This window comes from Poecilia reticulata, linkage group LG2 (genome assembly GCF_000633615.1).
Source record: "Poecilia reticulata strain Guanapo linkage group LG2, Guppy_female_1.0+MT, whole genome shotgun sequence".
Lineage (NCBI taxonomy): Eukaryota > Metazoa > Chordata > Actinopteri > Cyprinodontiformes > Poeciliidae > Poecilia > Poecilia reticulata.
Genome location: NC_024332.1, coordinates 37,962,465 through 37,973,539, shown reverse-complemented (window position 1 = coordinate 37,973,539; position 11,075 = coordinate 37,962,465). Strand labels below are relative to the sequence as shown.

The 11,075-nt window shown below is 38.7% G+C and overlaps 1 protein-coding gene across 1 annotated transcript in view; it reads right to left on the bottom strand.

The window, feature by feature from the left end:
• Window positions 1-707: 707 nt before the first annotated feature.
• The window catches only part of stxbp5l (syntaxin binding protein 5L), a 134,930-nt gene continuing 124,562 nt past the window's right edge, over window positions 708-11,075 (bottom strand). Inside the window, exons 15-16 of the mRNA XM_017309306.1 lie at window positions 9,195-9,374; window positions 708-1,572 (exon numbers count right to left, since the gene is read on the bottom strand). Of these exons, the coding sequence (XP_017164795.1) occupies window positions 1,421-1,572; window positions 9,195-9,374 (332 nt within the window). The 3' untranslated portion in view covers window positions 708-1,420. The remainder of the gene's footprint in view (window positions 1,573-9,194; window positions 9,375-11,075) is intronic.

Sequence of the window (11,075 nt, the reverse complement as noted above, 5' to 3'; positions counted from 1 at the left end):
TTTTTTTTTTTTTTTTTTTTACAAGAGTTGGTGAAAGATTAGTGGGGAGGAATGGTAGCACAACAGAAAGGAGGTATGGCAGGACAAGGAGTTAAAAAGAAAAAGGGCATACAGGAAGGAAAAGGAGTGATAAGCATGGTCAAAACATTTTTAAAACTCAAAAATGACTAATTTCTTGACTAAGTGATGTAAAACACTGCAACAAAAATGCCTGTGGATGGATGTCAAACACTTAGAAGCAAAGTGAATATTCACAGTAAAGACACCTGGACAGAAACACCACCTCTACCTGAAACAAACACCCGCACACATGAAGAAACACATACACATTTATGCTTTAAGTTTAWTGACATCATACTAGTCCTTAGTCACTGACAGGACTCCATCTGGCGAGACACGCAAACTCACACACACTTACACTCTACAAACTGCACCAATTTCAAAGGCTTCTTTAACTCCATCTCGGCATTCTGCGTCCCACTCCTCCATTGTGTGCTTAAAGCTTCCATCATGAAAGCATTTCCGTATTGCTGCATTTCTGAATAATTCAGAGCCAAGAGACGTTCAGTACTGCACTCTTAGACTGATGTTACAAAAAGTGGAGGCTTTATGGAAAAGCAAGTACAGATGGGTGCAGAGCCTGGCGTACGMTTATCAAACAGATTAATTGAATYCAAATGGATATTAAAAGGCTGCATCTTTTTTTYAGCACTTTACAGTATTGTGATGGGAAAATATCCAATCCAATTATCTTTTACATAAATTTGTACTACCAGCGCCATTAAAAAGTATTTTATTCCTTAAACCTTTACCACATTTTGTCCAATTCAAACCAAGAACATCAATGCATTTTSTCAAGATTTTGTGTCAGGCCAACACAAAATCATTAATACTTATTGAAGAAAAAGCTTATATGGTTTTCAAACCAGTTTCACTCTGCAGATTTAACTTTTTTSATAAAAGAAACAAAAAAAAAAAAGTTTGAAAAACTGTTTCCTTTCATTTCACAATCATGTGCAACTTTGTTTTGTTGCACTATGTAAAACACAGCAAAATACAATGATGTGTTCTGGTGGTAACGGGACAAAATGTGGAAAAGGTCAAGGGTTACGAATATTTTTCCAAAGTGCTTTTATTGAAGACATGTTGAACATTTGATATTTAAATCCCAGAATACCTAAGCTCYCCTTGTTGATTAAACACAACCTAAGACGAAACAAAAAGAGGAGATCTCCCTTGACCATAAAATCAGTACCAAGCAAAAGGCCTGTGAAAGATTTAGCTGCTCTTCTATAAAGATGACATGACCCACCCAGTTCGTACACCGTCCAAGACAAGATGACGCAGCWGAAGGCATGTTCAGATGACACAGGGCCACAAGACGAGTTGACATTCTGACTGACGGACGGACGCAAACAAGTCAGCAGGACAGCGGTAGGTGTGTTTGTGTGTCTGCCGAAGCCCCCTTACCTCTCTCGTTCCAGCAGTACGCGGCGGTGGTGTGGTGCTCGTCATGGGAGTACATAGTGACTCCGTGTAACTGCTGAAGCATTGCCCTCCTTGATGCATGCCCTAATTGTCCCCCAACAACATGAACCCCGTAGAAGAAAACCACATCCCCGTCATGGCCCAGAGAAACACGTACACAACACCAGTGCGCACAAACAAACAAGAGCAGCAACGCAACAGACGAGATGGACGGATGAACAACGGTTCCAGAGAACAACAAAAAGGAAGAGAAGAAAAGAAAGCAACTGAGCGTGGAAAACATTTCTTCAAAAGTATACGGCAGTGAAAGCGAAGCAGTAAAAGATGGGTGATCCGAGCTCGGTTTCTAGTGACCAAACAATGCATCTTCACGTCTTCTGACTCTTTATGCTTAACAACGTGCTCATGATTAAGCTCAAGTGTCGTGGGGAACAGACACTGCAAGCAGGACACTGTGACAGATGAACAGATTCTGAACTATTGCATGACAAAGTTGTAGTGAACATGAATTTTAAATTAGAGATGGAGAATTTGCAATTATTTTGGCTRATATTACTAAAAYCACACTCTCTGTGTTTATTCCCTAAGRAACTCTGACCCTTACCTTAAMTCAGGYATTTYAATATTCTGCCAACATTTACAAATGTTAGTGTGTCTTATACTAAGCAAAGGTTGAAAGCTAAGTATAGGCGACCATATTGTAATATGTGAAACTTTCCGTTTATGCGCTTTAAATCTTCCTCCACGCATGCGTATATAATTTTCTATCAAAGAGCTCCTTTTATCAATTTAAGCACCTCACTTGTGATTTTAAAATAGCTAATTCTGAGTTGTATTTTTGAGTTTTAATCAGATCATGCTGACTGATTCCAATCACTCCATAACTYCCCTAAAAGTTTTGATATTTTGAGTTGCCAGTCACTTTGCTGGCCAGTTGAAAACACACAGCTACTGATTAATTAATTTCCACAGTGTAGGAAAAATAAAGAATTATTCCATTCTATTTGTGCATTTTAAAGATGCATCCAGAGATGAATCTGGAAATGTAGATGGACTGAGAAATCACCTGGATCTTCCTTGTGGSTGCAGCAGCTGGTTATGAACTCAACAATCGTATTGTTTTTGATCAGTGAATGCATCATAGCTAAGCTCTGACAGATTGTCTTTCAGTTAGCAGACACACAAATAGAAAACTGTGATAATCATGCTTATCTATAATGTAAGATTTCCAATAGTTTAAAAATGTTTAGACATTTTTGAAACTGTTTAACTGCAGAGTTGAGAACCACAGGTCACCCGCTCTCAGACGTGGTGTAAAGCTGCTCCAAATGTATATAAMAAATATTTCTGAGTAGAAAGGCTGCTTTAACTCTCCATTGAAGCTATAAATAWACAACTGAATAAATAGTATAGCACCTTAMATAACATTTTTCTCTCTCAAATATTAATTTGGACTTTGCTTTGCTGTTGTTACTTCATGTGTTTTGAATGAGTCTATATTTTTCTCAAGAGTCATTCAAAACCTGCAAAAAGGCAAGTCAGCTGTAGCCTCATTTGTAAAGGACAGATGATGTAATTCTGTGCTAAATCCAAAGGGATTTTAMTGTATTGCTACGTTTTCATTGAGTAAAGCAGCTCTTTACATTTGGGCTACTGGTGAGGAACCAATGTTTTATTGTTAGATCTATTTTYATTATTTAAACCTCTGAAAGATGAATCGGCTAACATCAGCAAGTCAGAACTRAATYGGTGATCAGAAATTGGATACAAAATTGCRGATCAAATAATCTGTAATTAACATTATTTCCAGTTCAGTTTGGAAACTGAACTGGAATTTCMCTAGTTAAAAGTTCACTCATGCATCTATGTGAAAAGATACAACAAAACATGTGGGTAAATCATTGCTCTCTTTTTTTTCCGGAACCTCTGCTATCTCTGACAACAGTGCTGYACGCTGCAGCAGGCATCCGTGAGCATACAATGGACCTCTGTCGTGTGTCTGGGCGGCGGCAGCCTGCTTTCGCCGTGTGTCACTGGGGTGTGTTTACGCTGCGTGACAGAGCCTGTGGGGTGCTGGCTAATGAAAGTCAGGCACAGTGGTGTTCTGACAGGACACAGGGACCCCTTGGGGCCCCTAACAGGGAGGCATAGACAGGCTAGGCGGTATAGAGGAGGTGAGACAGACAAGAGCTAAACAGTGCTATGTTCACGTACACCTGCAACACAGAATAGAGACATGGACGAAAGACTGGAGACAATGCCTAATTCTATTTTGTTTTTTTTGGGTGGGGGTACTTATATTGACTTGTCAAATTTCAATGCCTAACTGGTAAAGACTTTGTCTTCAATTTGTAACAAATTAAAGAGCAAAAGAAGCAGCAAGWGTATGGGTAAGAGTAAAAACAGGCCAATCAATCTTATGTTTGAAGTTCAGCGAGCCACAACAGTGCGTTATGATTTAGCTAAAAAATGTGCTGTACGTGAGCTTCACTAACTGTAAACAAGACTCGCCAACTAATTAGTCATACAAAGTACTGAACTATAAATTGGATTGTTAATATTTAATACATTTGCGCTCAAAGTAGAGTCGGTGCTGTACTGTACGTTCAGTCGGGCTTCCCCTGCCATTTCCCTCCTCTGTCTCAAGGCCTGGCATGTAGGCCTCATTAACATCAGCCTCATTTCTCGCACTGTTTTCTGACCTTTAATTATTTCAGTTATCCTGCTGTCTCTTCACCGTGGTAACCCAGCGCAGCTGCTACACAACAGTCCCAAAGGTAGGTAACCGATACAGTATAAGCAAAGGTGAGCCAGCAATTGAAAGGCTAATTAAAAGAAGTTGCAGTGTGTGAAAGAAAAAAAAAAGTTTATCAGAGAAAATTGTGATAGCACCCCTAGTGGAGATGCATAAGAAGTAAAATAAATCCGTTTTTTTTTATTGCAGTAGTATATTCTCACATGCTTTATGTTCTTTTATCGTTAGCTCATCCCTTAGGTTTTCTACAGGACTTCATGTGGACTAGGACGCTGATAGGCTAATTTTATGTCTAATTGTTTTGTATCAATATTCTGTTGAAAGACATAATGATGACCCATTTTCACTTGAATAATCTATTAGGGAGAAAAACGGTTCCACAGTTTCAGAGATTCTCCACCATTCTCAACAGTGAGCATGAGGTTTCTTTTCACATGTCTATCTTTTGTTTCCTACCAAACACACCTGGAGTTTGTTTGTTGACAAAAAGCATAATCTTTCCCTGGCAAAAGCAGAGGGTTCCAGTTAGAGTCCCAGTAAACTTAGTAAACTCCACAATAATGACCAATATTTGTAATGTTAGTGCTATTTTCTGGCATCACTCACAAACAACCAAGAGCCTGTGATGGTTGTTATGGAGACTTGGTGACCCCAAGATGCCCCTCTTTGTTACAACACTGAGCTTCAAATATACTAATTTACTTTTAACTTATTAGTACACAAACACTTGTGGAAAGCTTTTCTACCTTTGACCTATAACCTACCAGATACCTGAGGTAATTGCACGAGACTCCAATGCAGACAGCTAGCACAGCAAATCCAAGGGACTTGATTGCTTTGAAGGGTTCAACTTACAAGCAGTATTCAGAAGAGCTTACTTTGCCTGAACACCAGCCAGAATTTTGCTGATAGCCAATACCAGACAAGAGTATTAGAAATTTGAACACAGTCGAGTATGAGCTGTTGCTATCAAGTGGCGATAGATTTGTGTCATTTTCCATGCTTGCACTGATCTGCCTTAGAAGATTTGCAAAAAAAAAACATGAATGGAAGATGTATCAAAGTAAGAAAACCTTCTGAAACAGGCTGTAAATAACTCAATATAAGCCACGAAATAGGCCAACTTTAAGTGTTGTTATATCTCCACATCCAGGTTGAGGTAGGGTGATATGGTACTGCTGATCATTCTCATTATTATAACATTTTATGCCATATTTCTCAAGCAGTCTGTCAAACAGCAATTATCAGAGGTCATAAATGCTTGAAATCAAGTGTGAAAAGGAGTGATTTTCTCTGTTGTCAGCGATGCTCTCACTGGTAATGCACCTGTAGCCAAGAGAGCAACTTTAATAAAACATTTAGCTTATGGTAATGAAGAACTGCTTCCCTCCTGGTTCCAGGTCACTCTTGTATAATGAGGTTGATGAAGATAGCAGTGCGACTTGCAGAACTGATATAAAGAGCTCAGCTTTGACTGCAACAAACAGCACTTTACTCTGGTTGGTAGAATGTACTTTCATTAGCTGTGAAGACTCCTGAAAGCATTCATGGAGCTTACAAACAGGCTGAATGCAAATCGTTACAGCTTTGAAGACCAGCAAGGATTTGAAGAACGAGGGATTTGAGAACGCAATTTAACCTCCAACTGACCAACTTTTGCTCTTTCTTTATGCTTGATGTGCGTGCAGGGTGGCAACAGTAGCTGTGACATTTCGGCGGCTGTCACACTGTTGAGTCTCCTGTGGAGAGATCTGCCTTTCGTGACTTGACTGAGACTTTTTGTTGATCTGAGAGAGCTCAGAATAAAAGTGAAAATAGGTTCATGAGTGAAATGGGATTGGCCGACCCACACTGCCAGAGACTTTTGAAAGTTTACGATCAATGGGGGGATTACACGGGGCATCGATGCACTCCGAAGTCAACTCATTGTTTTAGGTTGGCTGGCTTTACTTTAAGATGATGCATTGGGCTGAATTACAGCTGCACAGTAAGATATTTTTTTACTTTAAATTAGCACACAGCAGTTTGTCACAACAACTTACACAATAACGTCAGTCAGGCTTCAGTCAATTTTATGGATAGCCAGTTTAAATATTTTCTTTGAACTTGCAGTTTCCTTGGAATGTGTAATTTTTCAGAGCATCAGCCAACCAAATCAACCTCTCTCTGTGTGACTTTTTTTTGTTGTTGAGAAAATTATATTAGATTCCAGTTGAATAAATGTAAAAATGCTCAACATCACCATAAATTGTTGATTATTCAACTAAGACGACGCCAAAGATTTCCAGAAACATCTCTTTCTCTCTGCTGCCTGGCAGTGACAGACTAAGTACAAGAACTCACTTGTAATTAAATGATGCAGTCTTAGCTGAGAAGACATTTTCATGTGTCAGTCCTGTTGCCCATACCTCAGAAATGATGTTGCTAGAAAAAAACCCATTTTCATCTTGGATTTGACAGCGCATGGTTTTGCTGCCATTTGCTTAGTAAGAGATAAAGGGGCATTGTTCGAATGTAAAACTGAATCATGTCTCCCTTTACATGGTGAACAACAACACTGAACAGAAGACACAGACTTTGCTAAGACAATTTTATGATGGTGTCTGTCTTCATTTTGAGAGAACTGTAAACTTCAGTAGGTTTTGTTTGGAGCTTTGTGATTGACCAAGACAAAACAGTACATAGTTGTAAAATAGAAAAGAAAAAAAAAAAGAAGTGGTTTCAGTCAGACTGGATGTAAAGAGAAGTTTCTCTCATCCTTACATAAATATGCTTCATTGTAGCTATAACTGTAAATTTAAGGTAATTATGCTGTAAGAAAGTAAGCCTCTATCCTACTCCAGGCCTTTTACATGCATTAGGAAAGTTGCCCTAAATTTAGCTCAACCCGTCTTACTGCAACTCTAACCATCTTTCCTGATCCTACTGAAGATGAGCAACCCCTGTAATCAGAATTATTTTCAGTGAAATTTCTCACCAACCATGGAGTCTTGCTTAAAGGCCAAAAACTGTTTGGAGTCATTTAGCAAGGCACAGTGAGATGTTTAAAGCTTAGAATGTTCTTTACTGCTTAACTGTACTATAAATGTGTGCCCAACGTTATCCCCAATGTTCTCTAACTTTAGATGACTTTACAAGACATCTGTATTTATACTTAAACAATTATGTGCTACTTTGTCCTGGTCCATCACAAAATCCATTGAAGTTTGAGGTTACAATCTAACAAAATGTTGAAATGGGTTGAAACACTTTAATGAAGTGTATATAAAATTTTTGAACGAATGATTACTCAGACACCCATTTACACTCTCGAAAGCATGTTCCTGTTTCAGTCATATCGCTAAAAGCATATTTACACACAGAATATACATCATGGTATGGTGGATACACCATTTTTCCATTAACGTAGAAATTGTAACTGAGTGAAAAAAGGGAATTAAATATCACGTCGCCAACCTCTAACTAGTACATTGAGATCCCTTAAAACACATCAGTGATGCTGTAAGTTAAAAGTTGTGATAACAAGCATAAGATATTTGGGATTTTGAAGAGGAAAAAAAAGATGCTGTGAAAAAATAAAAAAACTTATCTTGCAAATTCACTTTACATTGCACAACCTTCAGGCCTGGAACATGGTTGACACAAGCAACAGTTCAAAAGCACACAATGCAAGGGTTGTTTCTTGCATTTGAAAGAGCTTATAGTCAAAATAATCCGAGCTTGCAGTCAAATTATTGAGCGGTGATGCTAATGCAAGGTGCAGAAATCCTGTTGCACATAATCAAATGAATAGCTCAAAAAGAGTTTCTTGCAAAAAAAAAAAAAAAAGCTTCTCATATTACAAGTAATTCAGCTTGGGTGAACATATTTTCCCAGTCACTGCACACCAGATTAAGACTGCTCTGTTGAATACAGAACATCAGTCAATAGAGACAATTTCATTCTCTTCAAACCTCATTTCAGTTTTAAGGTAACATGACTCTTCTAGGTTTTTTTAAAGCATTTCTCTGTGACTTTTCTGGCCACTCTATTAATTCCATCTCTATTAATACTATATCTTCACTACATTACATTGTTTAAATCTCCCTGTTAATATGTGAGGTCCTTGTGCTTTTATCAAAAGTTTCAACTTTACTGTGCAGGAGCAAACATCACCAGTGCTCTACCACCGTTGTCATGTTGTTATTTCCAATAAGTTTTACCTGGTGCAGCACTCTGTGTGCATATTTCAACAAATGTAGTTAGAAAAGAAAAATCATGCATGCAAAACTTGAAGTGCTTCTTTTTTTTAGTGATCACTCTTTCCTACTATGCTGTGGTTATTGTAACTATTATTACTATTGCCACCATTGTATTGTATTACAAACCCTATTAACTGCTGCTTGAAAATTTTCTCCTGCTTTTTGTTCTTTATTATCCTTATTTTATAGTACGATTCCTTTGGCTCTCTTTGAGTCATCAATATATTTTTTTATTTGAACAAAATATATTGAAATTAAACTCCAGTTGGTTTTCAAGGAATCTGCCCATATGCACAATTTGGAGGTGTGTGTGTTATTCACGTCAGTCTTAGCTCAGTTTTAAAGGCTTTTTTTTTTTCCTTTGGTATTGTCTTAGTCTTGTGTGAAGTGGAACCGAACAACTAATATACTGCGTACAATTAGAGTGGTAGCAGACTTTCCTAAGCATATTTTTGACTTGACCTTTACTTTTTTGCTGCAAATAATTAGTTGTTTATTTGATTATGAGACCATGTGCTCTCTCCTTTTGAGGAGTACAAAAATCAGGGTGCCATCTTGCATTAGCACATGCCTGCCTTGTGTTAACTATGTACCAGGCCACAGTTCACTTACCAAAGGGACAGAGGGTAACATGCAGCTCATTAGTTATGTCGGGGGTGGGTTATGTTATGACGGTTTTAAGGATGGGAGTTGGGAAGACAAGCACACACCTTCAGTGTGGGACACAGGCAAAGAGATCTCCATGCAAGCAGCAGACTGGGCCTTTCGGAAGGGTGGTCGGCCAGGGCCTCTGCGGGTTAGCCGTGGCCCTTCAGGACCCATTGGAATGCGAGGCTTCCCCGCCGAGCAGGGCTGAGAGGTGGGACTAGTGCAATGTCCATTGACATGATCTGTAACAACGGCAAAGCATTAGCAAACAATAGAACGGAGGGAAATGATAAGTTTGTCCAACATATTGTAATCCACAGCTGCAACATCCATCTTTATAGGTCTGAAAGTAGGAAGTGAAATCAAGACATCAACTGGTCTTTTTGAATTGCCATTAGGAAGCAGTTTGGAGAATGTGTCTTTTTGTTTCTAGAATGGAATGGCAAGTATACTTCAGGGCCAATGAAGATGGATATGTTGCAGTGTAAGAGGAATAAAACCTGATTGTCAAGTAGGAAAATGACAGTGAAGGACAGGGAGGTGAGTGCGTGGCAAAGGGCTGAAAAGAGGTTTGAAGGTAAGTATGTGCAAGGAGAAGAAAGAGATGCTGTGTCCAAAGAAAGGAAAAGGAAAATGCAGAGTGAAATTTGTAAGTGCAGCTTCCTCGACTCTGTGCCAGTAAAGAGATGAAAAAAACACACAAAAAAACAGGCATATTTCATCTCCACTTTGTGTTTTTATCACCGTCGGTAAATTCTGTTTTTAGCAGAAGCTATTAATTTCTTCATCTAATCACAAGCCTTAAGACATTACCAGCTAAGCTCATAATAAACCTTTAATATCTGCTCTGTTATTCCTGTGCAAATTATTTTAGTTGGAGTGGATACAGAGTCACAGATGGTGCTCACATGAAAACACTTGTTACACGCTGGAATCGTGGCTTTGCATGTTTTCCCCATAGGGACCGCATTTGTTGCTGGCTTTGTCTTTATTTAATGGAGCGGGCCTACGGGACTGAGCATCGGAGAATAAAATAATTTGTTTAGAATTAAACCCTATTAATGAGGCAACAAAAAGAAAGCAGGGCAGTTTGGATTGGGTGGATTCTGATGTTCAGTGTTAGACAGACAGATTCTGTCGGGATCATCATAATTAACAGCCCCATGAAACCCGTGCCTTTGCGTGTCTGTTCTCTCTTGTCCTCAGAGAAAAAATAAATAAAGCAATGCCCTTTTTAAATGACATCCTTGTAATAAAACCAAGGTTAAAAGCATTTGGGGTTGATGGGAATGTCTGATGGAATTGCCTGCCTTTATTACTTTTCTCCTTCTCTCTCCGATATTCTTGTCCAGACTTTTATGAAGCTTGAGGACAAACAGCACTATGCTAATTGCTAAAAGCAGTACACAGTGTCTCCTGTTTTCTGGTCTCTTTCATATGTCTGCCTTTTCAGATCCAGTTTTCCATTCAGGTGCTTTTGGCAGAAATAATCCAATTTCAAAGTGAAGATGAAAAACTCTGGGGTGCCACCCAATCCACGTGCAACACTCACATGGGTTCACAGCAGGATGGACAAATGTGGTACAGGGAGTTTTTTTCCTCAGCATGTAAAATGGGGCTAATGGGAAGCCGCATGTTAGTATTCATGTCTATCTGCCTGTGTGTTTTCAAATAGGGATGCAGTAACACTAGCCTCTCTCCAGATGTTGTGTTTGAAACCCTTAGTTAACCAAAATGATCTTGACCTTATCCAGAGCACGCTGATCCATAAATCTACTGAAAATAATTATTTACACACATCCACACAAATCAGAAAATGTTCCATCCGACAGACTGCATCAATTTTTCCAACTGCAAAGTTGCTCCTTTTCTTTAAGAAGACAAAAAATGTATACCCTTGTGATCTTTTTCATATTTTGACTTGCTTCAACCACAATCTTTAA